At 35.3% G+C, this 20,007-nt stretch overlaps 1 protein-coding gene and 1 non-coding gene across 2 annotated transcripts in view; both read right to left on the bottom strand.

Moving 5' to 3' along the window:
* Nucleotides 1–20,007, bottom strand: part of Exoc5 (exocyst complex component 5) — a 48,478-nt gene that overhangs the window by 27,929 nt on the left and 542 nt on the right. Inside the window, exons 2-5 of the mRNA XM_034499036.2 lie at nt 8,452–8,546; nt 7,421–7,568; nt 4,422–4,616; nt 595–659 (exon numbers count right to left, since the gene is read on the bottom strand). Coding sequence (XP_034354927.1) covers nt 595–659; nt 4,422–4,616; nt 7,421–7,568; nt 8,452–8,546 — 503 coding nt within the window. The remainder of the gene's footprint in view (nt 1–594; nt 660–4,421; nt 4,617–7,420; nt 7,569–8,451; nt 8,547–20,007) is intronic.
* On the bottom strand, nt 5,924–6,030 carry LOC117706479 (U6 spliceosomal RNA). Its single transcript, XR_004606564.1, has one exon. It is a non-coding gene; the product is annotated as a U6 spliceosomal RNA (small nuclear RNA).

The following is a 20,007-nucleotide window of genomic DNA, read 5'->3' as shown; positions in this document are numbered from 1 at the left end:
ACCTGAAGAGACTGCTTCTTCTAAGATTTCATTAAAGGAATTCAGCATTCCTAGATAAAAGCATGAAGAATATTTCTTTCTCAGTGGACAGCTTTATTTTAGGGTAAAATCTAGTTAGTGATGGCCCCAGGACCTTGCATTTAAAAGAGTGTTCTTAACTTCAATTCTCTAGAATAGGTTCTACAGGTACTCTAAAACTCCATACAGTTATATACAACAATCTGTACACACCTTAATTTTTTGACAAAACTATACAGCTTTCACAAGCTTTTCAAAGATGACCAGAACCCTTAATTTAACCCTGGTCTAGTATTGGAAAAAACAAAAATGAAGTTGGATAGCCAAGCACAGCCAGGTTCTTAAAGTTCCAAACAGGAAAATCAAAATCTCACTTTGTCAACTTAAAAGATCTCCATCAATTTTTTTTTTTCAAAAAGCAAAGAAACACCTTTGCTTCAAGGTTTATCATTACATTACATTGTATCTTGTACAAATGAGGTACTCAATAAATTCTTGTTGCCTCAATGAGCAGGAAAAATACAATTTTATTCCATAAATCATATTGAGAAGTAAGCTCTTGAGATATAAACTTGCCTATCGAAAGGTAACTCCTGGGCAATCAGATGCAGTTTTTGAATGACGTCTGCTGCTTCCTTTATCTATTAAAAATAAGTAAAAGGAACAATAAAAAAAAAAACCTCTTACATTTCAAAATTTAATAGTATAGCTGAAAAGATTAATACCTCCCTACATACAGTTGTAACATCGGGCCCAAACAATTTTCTTTAAAACTCTGTGGGTAATACCATAACAACTCAAAACCTAAGCATGTATCCTTTTGGTACTTAAAACATTGTGATTTTTAAAAATTAATACCATAATTCTTCCCAACAAAATCTGCAGTTCAATTTTACTCTGAACAAATTAAAAATTCTTGTTTGTCAAAAGCAAACTTCGACTAAGTTTATGAGTCAAACAGAAAAACAGAATAGGCAAACTTAAGATTTAGACTATGCTGCTGTATATGTTAAACTGAATGAATACAATGATAACAAATTGGTTACTAACCATATGAACTTATAACACATGCACAAAAAAGCAAAGACAACAGTTTAATATAGTATCTTGAGTGAAATAAAGTACAGAAATGTGAATACAATTTCAAGTATTCATTTTCAAGTTGAACAAAGGAACTTAGGCAAGGTTTCTAAAATTCTTTAAGTGTAGACATTTATGCTTATTTATGAAACAGTACAGGAAAGTCATATAGGAGCCACTTCTTCCTTTAAACTGAAGTTTAGTGCTTTTATTTTGGCACAATTTAATAACTCTTTGTGATGATTCATACTCTTACACATAAAAAGAAGAGTCACATAAGCAAGAAAGAAGGACTAAGAACATTAGTACAGACTTCTCTACATGCTTATGCTATCTCTGGCAAGCGAGCGCTGCAGGACTCGTTCTTGCTTATTCCATGTGACAGTGCACAGTGATATTCCTGCTTCAGACCTCTCCCTGTCTGACTCAGCAGTTACTCAATGTCACCCTAACATGTGAGTACAGGTGTCCTCCAGTCTCACTATCCCCTATGCCATGCAGTCTGACTAGTGATGTCCATTACTTTTCCTCATCAGCATCCTCTTCAGAACACAGCTAATATCCAGCTCTGCTTTCATCAGGGTTTTGTTTGTTCTTACTCCTTTCAGTAAGCATGCTGCTTGGAAACTTTGCTTGATGTAGTAGTAGAAGGACCACACTTCTGTTTTTTAAAAGGTATTTTACTGAATCCTCAGAGCTAATTGTTTGGTAAGAATTGTTTAAAGTATATATAGCCCTCGAGATTTCAATATCACTTAAAATATGCTTCAATAAATACAAAAAGGTACCAAAACAACACGTCATAAACAGTTTACAATTGAGCAGTTTAAAACAGTTTACAATATTTATCAGGTCTTATACACAAAAAAGCACTAAGATACTAGTGTAAGAATAAAGTGTAGCTTAGTTTGTAGAGTGTTTGCCTAGCATGCACAGGCCTTGAGTTCTACCCCCAACATCCTATAAAAACCAGTGTGCTGATGCACACCTGTACCTAGCACCTAAGAGATGAAGGAAGATCAGAAATTCAAAGTCGTCTTTGGCTATGTATAGAATTTGAAGACAGCATACACTACAGGAGAACCTGTCTTAAGAAAGGAAAACAAAACATACATATGTATATACATACATGTAAAGATAGAAATAAACATAAAACATTTTTTAAAGCAAAAATGACAATATCCTTATAAGACTGCAAACTTTGTTTAATGTATGCAGTAAGAATAAGGGAGGGACACACACACACACGAAGACAAGAAGAAAAAAGTAATATGATGTGCTTGGCATTTCATCTACTTCTAATTCCTCCTACAGTCAAGTCTCCCTAGAACTATGTAGGTAACTTTCCTTTTCTTTCCATTGGGAAAATGGCTGGCAAAAATCCTAAAACTGAGATAGCCAGAAATTTACTTGATAATTTTCAATCTAATATCACATATGAATTAGAATTTTATTTATTTACTTAATTTTATGTGTATGACCTTTGCCTGCATGTATGTATGTGTACTACATGTACACTTGGTGGCCACAGAGGTCAGAAAAGGGTGTTAGACTCCCTGGAACTGGAAATATGAATAGTTGTCAACCACCCATGTGGATTCTGGGAACAGAAGCTTTGTCTTCTGCAAGGCAAACTATGTGCTCTCTTAACCACTAAGGCAACTCTTACAACCCCACATATACATTCTTAACATATGCTAGCTGTTACAGTTCCAAGCCAAAAACTGATGACTCTTCATTATTAAACAGTAACCAAGAGACAAAACAAAACAAGACAAGTGGGAAAAGCAGAAAAAAATATAGAGCACACTAGATAAACAACAACAGAAACCAAGATACAAATGAGAGTGAAGCAAAGGAGAAAAATTAACTTAATACTGTGAGTCTCCAATTACAGACCACTTAGTAATCAAGAAAGATATTAACAATGTAAAGGCTATTTTCTTTCAACTAAAACCTAAAGACATTAGTAGACAACAGTAACATCAAAAGCTATGTTTCTGTATGTTTCTTGAGCTTTTTCTTTGGCTCATTTTCCTCTGATTTGCCTTATTGTGGTTTGCTTGTTTTTATTTTATATAGTAATAATAATAATAGCCATTACTATTAGATAAAATAAAAAAATTATTAAATTATTAAATAAAATAATAAAAATAATAAATAAAATAATTAGATGCCTGCTTGTATCATAATGAGTGAGGAAGAAAAGGAGTAGGCTTGAGTATCTAGGAGAATGGGGAGGATCTGGAAGAAGTTGGAGAAAGAAAAACCATAATCAGAATATATTGTATTAAAACAATATTTTCAAAACAACAGGCTAACATATTGGTTAAGATACTTGTATTTTGCTTAGAGCACACAACCCAACAGATATGATCAGAAGTAATTTGAAGAACTGGCCTTTATAGTCAACTGCTTCTATATAAAACAAAATTTTTATTTTTTAAATAGGTACTTTCATGCTGTACTTATTAATATTTAGGAAAAAAAGCTTTAAAATTACAGATCTATCCTGACATGCAATTTACTGTTCAAGTCTATATATACCCTTGAATAAATATAAAACAATACTACCAATATTTAACAAATCCTTAAGCATCATACTTTAATGATATTATCAGGACTATTCTATAATTCTTGAAATTCAATCTTTTGAACGCTGTCTTTTCTTTAGAAGGATTATCTACAGACATGTAACCATTTTTTCTTAACATCTAAAAATTATAAATCCTTTGGCTTTAGAGTCCTATTCACAAAAATACGTTGCTTAATTCAAAACATAGGTCCTTAATACTTAGTTTTTAATATCTTAAAATCTGATGTTCTACACAGTAAATTTGGAATAAATCTGTAAGACTGTATTCAACACATGAGTGGGTAAAAGTACAAGGAGGATACATGATTCATGAGGACACCTTTTCTTCTCATACATTTTGACTTTTTCCCTCTAAAGGGAGGAAAGCAAGGTGCCTTCTCTCAAGATTGTAAAACAACCAACACCATATACCTTTAGATGACAATTAGGTGACTATGTTATGACAAGAATTCCTTTATAGAAAGACATTTCAACTCATCACCACTTTTGGTTAGATTGATCACCTAATAATATAGAACTGTTAAAGACTATATACATTTTATTAATAGTTAAAGAATAAAGAAATGCTTAAAAATGCAAGTACCTCAGCATTTATAAACTAATTATAACTTCATAAAAATGCAAGGCAACTGTGCACAGGTGTGTGCATCCCCCACATACAATAGATCTTTTTAAAAATACAAGGCAAACCAATTAAAATTTGATTATTTCTTTTGGCAATGCTTACCTTTTCAGAATTTGTAAAAACATCAGATTTCAATTCTCCATCTAGAAATTCATTAAAGTATTTCATCAATTTCTGTGCCTCCACCGCACGCTGCCTAGGTGTGTTTACCCCTTCCAACTGGTCTCCAAGGTGACACACTTTGGTAGCTACATAGCTAATGTGCTCATCTAGTTCTTGGAAATGTTGGAAAGCAACCTAGGAATTTGTGCACAGAGAAAATATAATCAGACAATTAAGTTTGTAATATAATACCTATTAAAAGTAAACTACCAGCTCAGGACATTAATGGTAGATCACATACCAACCTCACCAAAACTTATATAAGAGGACCACAAAACAATTCATACTCACTAGCATGACACAATCTAAAAAGTCTTAACTTTTATACCACAGGCAAAAGCCCTAAATGGTTGTGAAGACAATTAAGCATCCAAGGACTAGTTCTGGAGGAGGGCGAGTATGCATGTCAGGAGGTACACGTGCCTATGCAGTGCAGTGTAGAGGTCAGAGGTCAACATCAGGAGCCTTCCTCTACTGCTCCATGTTACATTGTGAGACAGGAACGCTCTGAAATTAGAGAGCTTGCTGCCATTCCAACATAAAAGCTCAAAGGGATCCTGTCTGTTTTTTCCACCTCTTCATCTCATCCCTATTCGTTGCTGGGGTTACAGATACATGCAGACACTGAACCCAGCTTTTTAGGAACTCAGGTTCTCATGCTTGCATAGCAAATACTTTACCCAAGAGCCACCTCTCCAGCTTGTAGAATTGTACTTTTAAAGAACACTTGCTACCAAATTGGAAATATCTTTAAAAATGTATCAGAAGCTTAAAGAGTATATTGATTAAAAAAATTAATATTAAAGATATTTAAAAAGCAATGCTAAGCTAGGTGTGTTGGTATGTGCTATAACTTCAGCACATGGGACACCAAGATAGAAAAACAATGCAAGGGGGTAGCCACTGTGAGCTATATAGCAGACTCTGTCTTAATACTTCCTTCCAAAATGCAGTGACACTAACAGTTGTGATAAAATTGTTCTTTCCAAGTTTTGAAAACAGTATAGGCTATAGCAATTGTTTTACTAAAGCAAAATTGTATTACTTTCAGCATTTTCTTTCCTTTGTCCTACAACACATTAAAAACAATGCAATAAATTCCTTAGATTTGCCAACAGCAGGACAAATGATAACTGCTTATAATTCAATAAGATTCTTTTGTTCTACTCTTTTTTATTGGATATTTTATTATTTACATTTCAGATGTTATTCCCTTTCCCCATTCCCTCCCCCCCCCCCCCCCCATTAACTTCCTATCCCATCCCATCCCTCCTCCTCCTTTTTTTGCTTTTATGCCGTTTAAATTACATGCAAGTATTAAGGTCAGTTCTAGTTAAGGAACTAGCAATACAATAGATGCAAATAGTCCAGGAACAAGCAAGACAATAAACCCAGATAGTCAAAGAACAAGCAGGATAAAAAACAGAGTCCCATGATCACTCGAAAATATGGAACACTTCACGAATTTGCAAGTCATCCTTGTGCAGGGGCCATGCTAATCTTCTCTGTATTGTTCCAACTTTAGTATATGTGCTGCCGAAGTGAGCACTTTTTCTTCTACTCTTAAAGGGGTGGGGAAGCCAAAACATTTATTGAGAACTTGCTTTGCATTAGATAATATTCTAAATATATCACTTATCAATTATATATTGCTATTAATATATTTACTTCTTTAGTTATCACAACCCATTTTACACATAAAAACACAAAGCTTGGAGATGTCAAATTACTTGAAATTATACAATTAGCTTAGTGGTCAGGTTACAATTCAAACTCACGCAGACTGGCTCCCGTTTGTTACCTCAACTATTAATGTTATTTTTTTTTATTACTCAAGGCAAAGCTTTATTAGAAGTATATGGAAACCGTCACCATGATTATTCAAAAACACACTTAACATACATAAATTACTGACTTCTTTAACCAAATACATAAAATGACGTTTTAGCAGAAACAAGCTTGCTAATTCCAAAGAATTTGAAGAACAGCCTCTGAGAGTAAGCAAAGTTCAACAATGTTCTTTAAACTACACTTAACAAAGATAAATTCCAAATTAAACCAAGACAGTCAAAGAGTCAAAGAGATTCTGACATTCAGGTGAATTTCAGGACCTAAGAAGAGCTAAGAAGTCAGCAAGCATATAGCTGAGGGCAGACTAGTGGTTTGATGTTACTGGAAAGTGGACTGAGGAGAGCTGTACACCTGTTTTTCTCACCGTTAGAGTAGAACCCTCACTGAGGCATATCCTAATGACTTTTGTGAAACTACTCAAACCAAATTTCTTGAGGGCAGTGGTTTTCAACTTGCAGTTCACAACCCCTTGGGGGATCATGTATCAGATATCCTACATGTCAAATATTTATATTATGATTCTTAACAATAGCAACATTACAGCTATAAAGTAGCAACAAAGTAATTTTATGGTTGGAGGTCAGCATAGTATTAAAGGGTCACAGCATTAGGAAGGTTAAAAACTACTACTCTAGGGAATAATGTAATCCAGTTCTGGTCTTATTTACGATTAAATAGAATTAAAATGACTATTTAAATATCCATACTAATAAGGTATTTCTCAAAATGCAGGGCTATGGACTAGTCAGTCTTGTGAAAGGTTATTCAATTAAGAAGTGAAACAAGGGTCGAACTCAAGCACCTACCACCCTAACCTGAAAAGGGTAGTGCTGGGATTCTGAACCCATGTGGTAGCATGCCAATGTCAATGCCAATGCCAATGCCAATGCCAATGCCAATGTTGGTGGTAGACAGTAACAATACACTAATATGTTATTCCATAGGACCAGAGAATTAGAAGTTAATATAATTTAACATGACTCTTGAAAGATCTAAAGTCAAAAAGGAATAAAGATACTATACTCTAAGAAAAACGAAAATGTTATTATAGTCTATATAAACTACTCATTTCTTAGCTAAGTATATACCTGGTTGCTTTTCTGGAGCTCTTGTACCTTCTTAGCAAACTCCTTAGCTTCCTTCTGACACTGCTGTTCTAATTTCTCCACTTTCCTTTGAATCCTTTCATCCATTATCTGTAGTTCTTGAATATGATTCACAAATTCTTCTAGTAATCTAGTAGAGGAAAGTAATAGTACAATCAATTTGCCTACTATTAACCATAAGGAACAGACCAGCTTTATGAAGGTTTTAATAAGGCTCCTATGAGATAGGGACCTGCATATTCATTTTCTTTACAGCATCTTGTTGCAATTTCTTTAATGTCATAACTTTCTTTTCACTTTGAACAGGTCACATGACTCAACAATACATAGCATTTTGAAATACAGCCACTTGTTATTGACTGTGCAATGGATTATCTCTAAGGTAAATAAAAACCTCAATAAATCCCCATTAAATATCCAAACAAGCTCTACTTTATTTAAAATTTAAGAACACAAATGTACAACAAAAATTGTATACATTATAGATTTTAGTGACTCTATTTCCCTGATTTACAGCTATTAAAAATAACATAGTTATTATTAATTTGCTTATTCAGAGTCAGGGTTTTGCTATGTATTCTAGGCTAACCTCCAACTCATAACCCAGCCTCAGCCTCTAGAGTACTGAGATTACAGGTATACACTACCATACACAGTCATGTTGTAACTCCAGAAGTATAACCAGCCTTTTCTAATTTAATGCTAAGTGAAAAAAATTAAATTTTTAATAAAGGATAAAATTCTTTTATCTAATCAGCTAATGTGCTTAAGGAAAAACACAATTTCAGACTTCTAATGCTAAGAAACTATTTTTGAGGCAGGAACTGTTAATTAAAATCATTTTATATGAATACTCAAAGGAATCCCAGTACTATTCTAAACACAATTTGTAGTATATTAGAACATTTCTATTCTAAACACAATTTGTAGTACTATATTAGAACATTTCTATTCTAAACACAATTTGTAGTACTATATTAGGACTATGTTTGTTTTTTTTTTTTAAAGTTTACCTTTTAGGATCAAAAGCTTCAGGTCCTCCCCTAGAACCACCTCCCGGAGTTCTCCACACTAGACGTTCAATGTATTCATCAGCCACAAAAGGCTCCTGGTTCACAGAATAAACATATTTTTAAAAGGATTTTGTTCTTATTTAAAACCTTCAATAAATAAAGCCAATTGTTTAAAGAAAAGCAGGGTGCTAAAACACTAGACCAGCATTACTGACGAGCTGGAGGAACCAAACAGAAAATGAGGAAAGGATATAGACGGTAATTTATTAAAAAACAAAACCAACGAAGGTGGCAGGGGTGTGGGGGGTGAGGGGAGAAGAGGCGGTGATGATGGCAGGGTATGGGGGGTGAGGGGAGAAGAGGCGGTGATGAGGGGACATAGCATATCTCTTTATAGCCTTGGCTGGTCTGAAACTTGTCATGACAATTAGGTTGACCTTAAACTCACAGAGATCCTCCTGTCTTTACTGTGCCAAGTGCTGGTGGGATTAAAGACCCATGCCACATGACATCCAGTAACTTATTATCTTTTTAACGTAAGAAGTAGAAATTATATTTTAACTACAGAGCTCAATGAAAGTAAAAAAAGAAAAAAGAAAGTAAGTGAAATTTGCACTTTCATTACTGTCAAAAATGTTAACAAATATAATCTTTTAAGAAGACAGCTGGCAGCTCTTTTGGTAAAATCAATAGTGTTACAAACGCTCAGAGATTTAACCTCATAATTTTATTCTCCACTCACTTGGGAGATTGAGGCAGAATAACAAATTCAAGGCCAGTCTTGGCTGCACAGCAATCCCTGTCTCAAAATTTTAAACAAAAATTAAAAATAAAATAAAATTACAAGGAATTGCATATATAAACAAAAGATTCTGGAGTAACTATGAATTGTGTGTACTACTGAAAACAATTTACATAAATATTTAATGAAACTGTACTTAACAAAGTAGGTAAACTTCGATGAGAAGCTATGTTCTATTAAAAAAATCTCATAAAGCAACATTCAATGAAACGAGAAAACATGTATACACTGATAACAAGCATACAAATTTTCTCAGCAAAAGCATTATTATATTACAACTAGTAAATATGTATGTTAGGCAATGATGCATGCCTGCAATCCAGCACTTTCAAACTCTGAAGGGCAAAGACTTGTGAAAACAGCATTAAAGAATAAGGCCACGAAGTCTTCTAAGACTATTAGCAGGGTTTGTTATCACACTGCAAGTGGATGCCAATCAGTTCAAAGTGCTAAACAAAAAATGGTCAAAGAAACCTATACCCAGCAACATTAGCATTCAAATGCAAAGAGAAATTAAAATGTTTCTAGATTTAAGGGCTGGAGAGATGGCTTAGCCGTTAAGAGCAATGACTGCTCTTCCAGTGGTCCTGAGTTCAATTCCCAACAACCACGTCGTGGCTCACAACGATCTGTAATGGGATCTGATGCCTTCTTCTGGTGTGTCTGAAGACAGCTACAGTGTACTCATATACATAAATAAATCTTTTTAAAAATGTTCCTAGATTTAATAGATAGATAGATAGATAGATAGATAGACAGACAGACAGAGATTAATTAGTGTAATACCACTAGACATGCCCAGAATATAAGGTGAAATAAATAGGCACTAATAACCTAAAATCACATGAAATAAAAGTTCTAATAAAGGTAAGTTAACAGGTAGGTAGTCTAAACAATAACAACTCTGGGTACAACTTGACATTTTGTTTTATACAAAATTTAAGAGATTAATATATTTCAAAGGTTATAAGCTTACGTTTGGGGCATACAATATGTAAAGGTAATTTTGTGATATCAACAATAAATGAGATGAATGTAGAACACGGTTAGTAATTTTATTGAGTTTAAGATGATATAAATTCAAACTAGAGTGTGATAAGAACTCAAACACAAGCTTCATAGTAAAAACAAAATTCTAAAGAATACACACAAAAATAAATGAATGAAGAATTTAAATGTTTCACAACAAATTATTAACTCAACTAAGATAGGCCAGAAATGAAGGGCAAAAGCTATTTGGTTATACAGAAAGCAAACAGCAAATTACAGAAGTTCTTTTACATTCACAGCTACTTTAAGTGTAAGTGTAACTTTCCAGAGATTAGTAGAGGACGAAAAATATGACTTAACTACACACTGTTTAAAAAAGACTCACAGTCAAGGGACGAGAACTGCTATTCCATATAAATACAATCTTAACCAAAAAAGAGAACTTGGAATTTAAAATAGGTTACAAGAGACAATTATACTATAAAGGTTCCAATTACCAAGAAGATACAACAATTATAAACATTTATTACCTAATAAGAAAACACATATAAATATATGAGCAACAATGACTTTGTAGTGATACATTTTAATGAAAATATGTCAACTCAAAAACGCTTAACTTTTGGCAGCCCTCAAAACAAAGCAGTAAAGAGCCTTGAGATCATTTAAGAATCTGCCTTGGATTACCGATACAATCATATTTTACAATCTAAGTTAAACATAGTTTTAATCTTAAATTATGAAGTCTTCTACCCTGACCCAAAGTGAAATATTTGTGCATGTGTGTTGTGGTAATCATTTGCTGAAAGCAGCCAAGAGGTTGGAAGCATCCAATATCCACCATAAATGTTGGAAGCAATCTGGATACAGCTTGATGATGTCTGTTTGCAGTAGTATTTGCTATTCAAGAGTCAGCTGGGGCTGGTAAAGTAACTTCTCTTGTAAAACTCTATGATTTTGTGAAAGTATCTCTAATTCTGCTCACATGCCATGTTTTCTGTGCTTTTCAATAAATACAGAATAAAGCCCCTTATTAGGGACAGGCACAGATTCGGGGACAAAACAGACACAAGGCACAACTTACAAGTAACAGGTAACAGTGACAGAAAGATTACAGATAGGTAGGCCAGTAACCAGACTACAGACACAGGGAGAAAAGCAGAGAATTGAAATTTGGGCTCACTCTTGGTCAAATTAACCCAAGAAGAAGATGCTATTTTTACTCTTTAATAAAACATCCACACAGCTTCTAAGGTTTATTTTTAATGTGTTGTATTGTATTCTCTCAATAATGGCCAGATAAGAGATAAGATAAACAAGGGAACGGAGGACTCAGAACTAGACCTACACTGTAGGTATAAGAAAAGCACCAGTTTAGAGGTGGTACTCTGTCTCTTAAGTTGCAGGATATATTCCAAATTAAAAACCTTTAATTTGCTGGACAATGGTGGCGCACGCCTTTAATCCCGGCGCTTGGGAGGCAGAGGCAGGTGGATTTCTGAGTTCAAGGCCAGCCTGGTCTACAGAGTGAGTTCCAGGACAGTCAGGACTACAGAGAAACCCTGTCTTGAAAAACAAACAAACAAACAAACAAAAAACAAACAAAAAAACCCAAAAAAACCCCAAAAAACAAAAACAAACAAACAAGCCAAAAACCCTTTAATGCTGATCTAATTATTAGGCTTAGGAATAAAAAGTAAAGTACAAACTGCCCTGCCTACTCTATCTGCTAATTTGTTCATGTCTCATGTCTGAAGTGAAAGAAATCATGGTACCAAAGGAAGAATGCTTTTGCCTAAGAAAAAAAAGGAAGTAGGAACTGCATTACATGTGCTGGAAAGATAAGAATGCTCACTGTTCTTCCAGAGGACTTGAGTTCAGTTTAGACTCTGTATCAGGGATCTCACAACTAACTGCCTGTAACTCCAGTTCCAAGCCATCTGATGCTCCCTTCTGGCCTCCATCTTTGTCAGGGGCAATCATCATGGCCCTCAAAAGGAAGCAGAGGTTTTATTACACTAAGGCAGAGACTAGTAGTATCTTGTATGTCACAGAAACAGTTCTGTAGGGAAGATCAATTCCCTCAATCAATAAATGTCACAATAGCCTAAGAAGACTGTATCAACTAGTTTAGACAGTATTATCTAAAAGTAAGATGGAATTAGAATGATCACAGAGAAAAGATATAGGCTCAGATGCAATTTGAAACAACCTACCTACCACAAGGAGACCCAAAATTTGTTCTATTAATAATCTTGTAGTTTTCCTCCATAATGAGACAAAATTAGAATGCTGGAGGATCTACTAATTAAATGAATATGGTATAGAATCTAGTAACACAAGAGTAGCCTATTGTGGATAGTAATCTGCCGGTCCTTCAGCTCTCCCTGAAACAAGGGGCTTGCTTGAGCTGGTAGGAGTGCTTTTACCTGGTAGTGGTCTCAGAGGTCCCCTCAGCTGCTAAGGGCCATTTCACTGAATATATACCTTTCTTAATGTAACGTGATTCCAATTACTGAGAAAGTTGGATAAAGGCATAGACTGTCTGGTCAAAACCAGACAAAGAAACAGGTCATTTTAATTTTGTAATTTCTCACACAGGTGTTACCAACACCACACACTGCCACAGATGTTCTTTTCTCCATATGTCCTATCTTACGTCCTTACCCTACCTCTTTGTCTCAAAGGTACCTCCAAATAAATGTGCTGCATAATAAACTGTCTCAATATTTGCTTTTAAGAGGATACAACCAACAACACTGCCAAAAGATGAAAGCGGCAGAAAGCGGGTGCTGAGAAATGGCTTCCTAGAATTTTATGAAAGGCATTTATATACTGCTGAAGGGATGGAAGTGAAGAGAAAGAAGGAAAAGGGAAATAGAATTTTCTTAAAGGCTTCTGGCCTGAACAACTATGCAGGTACTTTTCATTGAGTTCGAAGAGACCAGGGAAGGAGCTGGGTAAGGAGTAAGAAAACAAGAGTTGGGTTCTGCATGGACCATACTACAGACATGCATTAGGTGTCAGAGTGAGATATCAAGCATGTAGTTAAAAAAAACAGGTTGGCATTGTAGAGAAACAACAGGCCAAGTCCTCCCAAAAGGCTTCTTCACAAAAACAAACGAACAAGCAAACAACCTTTTAGAATTTCATAAGCATAATAAAGGTTTACACATTTTGTTTGGTCATAGTAAATTTTTTTTTTGATTCAGCAAATCTGCAACAAAAGTCAAAGCACCATGCACTACCACATTATATTTAATTCCACATAACTGGCTACTGTGTAAACTGGTTTCACATTCTCTAAATACTAGCAACTGAAAGACAAAGCAAGGCAATTGTGCTCATCCCCAATGAAAACCTTTTGGAAATTATTTCTTCTAATTAAGAATACAAATCCACTGAAACAAGTCCAACCAACTTTAATTTTCCTATATCACTACCTCCAAAACAGATCAATATAATGTGTACAAATGACCCACAAACTCAAAGAAACTAGAGTATTTCCCCCACAATTTAGGTGAAAGAGTAGAAAATTTCAGTCAAGTATTTCTGTATTCTTTTAGGTCAACAAAACTGTAAGTTCAACTACTGCCTGTTGTCTATTTCCCTTACATTTACAATGCTTATTTCTGCCAAGAAACCATTCAAACAGTGCTTCTTTTTATTCAGAAACTTCCCTAAGCAATCTCAATTGAGTTCACATTCTCTGTGAGTTTTAGAGCTCATCTTGAGCCACCTACCCTGACTTCTGTTTCCCCAAACAAATAGCCAGACCCCCATCACCCTTGCAGCTGGCTCCAACTCATGGCACTCCAGCTACCTAACTTAAGGTCATGTACCTTATTCTACAAGATGCCTTCTGCCTATTAACACAACTTCTAGCTTTGAATGTTTCCCAATGCGTTGGAAATGTAATCCCCTATGAAGCAGTGTTGTGAGATGAGTTATAATAGAATGTGTTTAGATCATGAAAACTACCTTCATTCCAGTTATAAAGGAGCTTGAGGCTGTGAGTTCTTTAACCAAATATTACATGCTTACTCTAGTCTCTCTTCTGTCTCCCATCCTTTTTTGCCTTCTACTATGGATGAAGTAAAATGCCTTCTCCAGATGTCAAAACCTTGATATTACAATTCCAAGCACTAAGAAAAAATTAATTTCTTTTAAAATTGGGCAGTGTGTTGTTAAAGCAGTAGCAACAACAACAAACCCAAAAACAAAGCAAACAAAAAGGAGAAAGATAATATACAGCGATTCAAAGCCTGGCTCAGATCTCTGAAGGGCTCTGTTTCTTCTCCACAAGATCACCACCATTTCTTCATTCTTACACCCCTACAAACTGCAATTTATTGTCATTTACTCCTTTTTGTTTTGTGTCCTTTTAATGAGACTGAATGCAGGGATCCAAACGGGTTAGATAAGCCCTCTTCACAGAACTGTACTACCAGCCCATCTCTTACCCTGAGACGATACCTCATTAGGTTGTTCAGGCTGGCCCTGGACTTACTCTGTAGTCCAACCAGGCAGTGAACTTGGAATTTTTCTGCCCATGTCTCCTAAGTAGCTGGGATCACAGTCCTGTGACAGGAGGCCCAGTCTCAGTTACTGTTTTATAACATCCTTTTTCCTATTTATTTTATTCTTTTCTTCATATTAAAGAAAGTAAAGGCAAGCTCTGTCACATGTTGTTCTTGCTTTCCAGCTGTGGTACAATAGAACAATGCTGAACAAATCAAAATACTAGCTACTTGGGGTAAGTGCAAATCCCCTCGAAAGGCTCCTAAAAAATAACCCTGACATCCTGAGATACATACATACACACACACACGTATATGTATATATATGCTATAATATATAATATACAAGATATATTAGAAATATGAGCCTAATCAACAATAACACTGTAAGTGAATGATTTTGTCCTATTTCCATTTGATTCTAATGATATTCTTTATATATTTTCTATAAATTAATAAACTATTAATTTCTGGTTATTTGAAAAGCACTATAAAATCCTTCTCAGACTACAAAAATGAATCTCAAACTAATATGGAAAGGCAGAAAAATAAAGCACATTAATGTACAAAATCAAGACAAACTTCAAAAGGTTTTTTGGAAACTACCTATATAAGATTCAATCTTTAAGAAGGTGTCAATGTTTTAAATGACTCAACAGTGGTAGTTAAAAATGTATCAATTTTTTACATTATATTAAGTAAAATCTTTCCCACGAGAGGATGTGCTTTATTTCTGAAAAAATATCTGATATTTCAGGTTCCAAATAAATAAAGAATCTAATGGTATCTTTTACATGACTGCAGAGAATCACAGAATTCGGTTTAAAATTTTAAAGCAAGAATGTTCTTTAAATATCACCCTAGCTCCACTCTTTCATCTCATCTGATTTCAATTCCAAAAAATGAGAACATCAGAGAAGTTGGCTCCACGTTTGTTTTGTTACTGAGTTTGAATGAACATCTTTTCTGAGTCCTGCCTTTGAGAAGTCTTTCTCTGTGTCTACTGCCATGTGTGTGCTTCCTCTCACTCAATAAATTCATGTCTTCAACTTTCAAATTCATGAAAAGGCACAAACCCATGAGGAAAAGTGTTGTAGGGTGTGACAGATGTTCTTGTAGACACCATAACTATAACCTTCCAGTCATTTTCTACAATTCTCTCTCACTGTAGTTGGCTACCACTCTCTCTAGGATGACTTCTCAGTCTCCTCTGAAAAGCTGAGAGACTCTCAATCTCATTCTCTCTCTCTCTCTTTTTTTTTTTTTTTTTTTAAAAAAACAACTCCTCACATAGCTCAAGTTGATTTCAAACTCACCCTCTTCCTGTTCTGCAACCCCAATTCCAGAAGTATGTGCTACCCTGCCAGGTCCCTCCTTCCTATTAATTAAATTCAAAGTGGCTGCCATCCTTTTAACTATATTCTTCTAAGTAGTTTGTCAAATTTGAGGTAAATCTTCATTCTCTCTATCCTTAGGTAGAAACATAAAGTAATCTTCAAAATAACCTTCTTCTGAAGTAGCAACGATTATTCTCTCAGCCATTCTACAGATTAGAGAACACATGGACAAAGAATAGGTAATTTGCTCAGACCATCCAGCTACTGAGACATATAGTTAGCTGAGAGATGCCATCCATTCCCAAGTCTAAATTATTATCAATATAAAGTAGTAATTTCAAAACTGCTCAAACTAGTTGGGTAGTTTTATTTTTAGGTTTTTGAAAAAGGGTCTCACTCTAGCCAAGTGTATCTTGAACCCCTAATTCTCCTGCCCACTTCCCAAGGCTGGGATTACAGGTATGTGTTACAACACCTGGCTTTAATCTATACATTTTTCCCTCCTTTTTGCAACACTGGGGATTTAACTCAGTGCCTTCTATGAGCTAGTCAAGAACTTAGCTATAACCTCAGTCTTTTTTCCTTTTCATTTTGAGACAAGAATCTAAGTTGTCCCATATGGTCTTGAACTAGCAATCCTGCAGTGGTCTCTAAATTAACTGGGATTACAGACCGTCCATTAGATCCAACCTAACATATACTTAAAAAAACAAAACATATTCCTTCTCTCCTTAACACACACTTAAAATTACCATATCATTTCTTCTCCCTGAAAGAGTCCTATGAGTCTTCTTTGCTGTGGTTAAGATATCTTCAACCACCTCCTTTCCCAAAGTCACACACATAAACTTAACTCCTCAGTAACCAAATTCTCTGTTCTTTTCCAAAATGCCTTCCCAAATCCTGATTTTTCTGTCTCTACTAAATTACTTTAATAATTTTATGTTCTAAGTTAAACAATCAAAAACAGACACTTTTGAAGGACTGCCAAATGACAAGAACAGATATTAATAACAATGACAGACTATCGATAATCCTTATTGAAAGTCATTCTTCACACTAACTTTAAAATCGTATGATTCACTTGAGCCTACTAGGAAAAAGTCAACAGCTCCTTTATACATGATCTACAAAAGTTTTCTTAAAACTTCCTCAAATTCTCCTCTCATGTCAAAAACATGTCCTGAGCCACTACTTTCTACACACACACACACACACACACACACACACACACACACACACACACACACAATGTACTCTCTTCTCATTATTTCTTAAATACCCTTCCCCTTATAAGCTGCAGTTACTCTCCTCCTTGAAGTTTCTACTCATCTATTACCAGCTAACTCACAATACTATTAGTATGTGAAACTTTCCCTAATTACCTCAGGAGAAAGAGTCTGACCTTCCTCTGCACCATGTTCACCAGTTAACTCATCTGTCTACCCTGTCTATCATTTTTTACTTCAAGATTTTTTTTTTCCTTTTATCGAGACAGGGTTTCTCTGTGCAATCCTGTCTGTCCTGGAACTCACTCTGTAGACCAAGCTGGCCTTGAACTCAGAAATCTGCCTGCCTCTGCCTCCCAAGTGCTGGGATTAAAGGCGTGCACCACGGCTGCCTGGCTTACTTCAAGATCTTTTAACCAATAGACTTTTCTGTGGCATGTCTGATGAGACATTCAGTGTTGTTAATTTTAGCCCTTTATCTTGAAGTTGATAGATAGTCAAAAATATTAATTGAATGAATAACTGGCCCTAGTTTTTAACAAAGAACTCTCCTATAGAATGTAACCTACCAAAAGAAATTTGAAGAATCAGTAAGAATGACAGGAGAGACAGTCAACAAAGAAGAGGGAAGTATTTTCAGTAGTACATAGAAAAGAGTAATGCAGGCAGCAGCAGAAAAATTTACCACCCAAGCCATGTTTTAATATGCTGAATATGTCATTAACCCAAACCACCGAGGAATCTCAATTCAGATAGGCCAGCCCGAGTTTATTACTTAAAAACACCACAGACAGATTCCTTTAGAAAGACCTGTCAGCAAGGAATGAAACTAAGAAGGTATTCTGGGTAACTTCCAGGATATACCTTATTGTAATAACTGAGTCACCTATTAATAAATCATTCTGTCAACTGAGGAAAGATTTACAGTTTGATTTTATTGTCAGAAGTTGTCTGTTAAAAAAGGATGAGTCACCAAACCAGTAATAAGATTTTATAAAAAGCAGAGTTAGAAATGAAATTTCATACATTCAAAGCTCAACTTTGTTTCCACTTAAGTTCTCTAATGTGGAAAATGGAAGTACAATTCTATTTAGAAGGACATGAAAACCAGGATACATAAAAACAAAATATCCTTGAATACATCCTGCCCTGTTTTCCCCCAGTTCTCCAGCTGTGACTTAGAATGGGAAGTAGGAGAGAAAGACACTGTCTGACTTAATCTGCAACCCACATTTCTGGCAGCAGCTGCAGGAAATGGCAGCAGACACTGGGGGCCGTTTTCCTTCTCCCCTCTCTATAGTAAAAAAGTCAACTTTTCACTTGGAGAATGAAGGTTTATTCACAAGCAGAGCCTATTGCAGGGTTAGACTCACAGGCATCCAGGGAAAGACAGACTTAATTATACATAACTGGTACTATTTCATTGTAACTATTATGTTTCTAATTTTGATGAAATGGCTACAAAATGACAGGGGTGGGGTCACTACAGTTATGAGACCTATCGGTATGCCTATGTGTTCTACTAATCTTCCAATTACTGTACCATCATTGGCTTTCTCTCCTACAGAACTGCTGCCACTAAGCTAAACAACTTTAACAACTCCACTAAATGACAAGACCTAGAGAACAAAATAGAAATTTCTTCACCCCCTCCCTTCTTCATCCTTGGGAAAGAAAACACATTTTCAAATAAGTTACTGAACACATCTTGGACATAACAGTAGGATAATGTTTTTTCCTGTTAATAAGTAGCTTATCATGAAATGTATTATTTAAAGATCCCAAAACCTGTAAAATGTAAAAATTGAAACAAGGAATTACAGAATTACCGAGTATCTTGACCAAGGATACACAGTAAGTGTTCAGAGTATTAAGACTGTTTCCTTGACCTAGTGTACATGAACAGATAGCAGAATTTTATGATTAATGAAGCTAATATTATATATCTCCAGACATTTACATCTGAGGAACAGCAATAAATTTTTCTTAGGTGTAATTATAACCCTTTGCTCAAACCACTTTCATTACAACTTACAATTTAAGCATGCTATTTCTCTGAACAAATGCAGTATCTATGCTACGGATGACTGCAAGGCAAGGTTCAGTAACAAAAAAAAGTAACAGTGAAAAGTTACATATTTTACAGAAACTATGGCATTTAAAAATTCAAGCCACAGAATCCACTAATGCTCAAACCAAATGGATACAATTTTCACCTATGGTGAAATTCTTAACTGTGAACTGCAGTGTTCTCTACAACTTACACTTCTGTTGCTATGAAGTAATCACGCCCCAAAAGGGGGAGATGGTGCATCCTGCATTTCTCTTCATATCTCTAATTCTATTTTTTTTTTCACTTAGGAGATACTGTTTCATTGTTTTGTAATCCCATCCCATTATCTCAAACCTCACGGCTTCTGACACTGACACACCACAAAATCCAACTGTCAAGTTTAAATATTGAAACACTCAAGAAAAGCACCTGAACGCCCCCACCGCCCCAAGGATCCTCTAACTAGCATTTGGATGGTTTCACAGCAATTAAAAGCAGTCAGTAAGATGTGTCGCTTCCCTTCGGTGGTAAGGCTAAGTAGGCCTTTATTGTCCTAAAAAGAATCCTGCTAGCCTTTTCGACTGTAAGGTGAGCCGGCAGGCACCCCAATGCCGCTTCTAAGCTT

This window comes from Arvicanthis niloticus, chromosome 3 (assembly GCF_011762505.2).
Source record: "Arvicanthis niloticus isolate mArvNil1 chromosome 3, mArvNil1.pat.X, whole genome shotgun sequence".
Lineage (NCBI taxonomy): Eukaryota > Metazoa > Chordata > Mammalia > Rodentia > Muridae > Arvicanthis > Arvicanthis niloticus.
The sequence above is the reverse complement of the archived record's forward strand: the minus strand, read 5'-3'. Positions and strand labels throughout refer to the sequence as shown.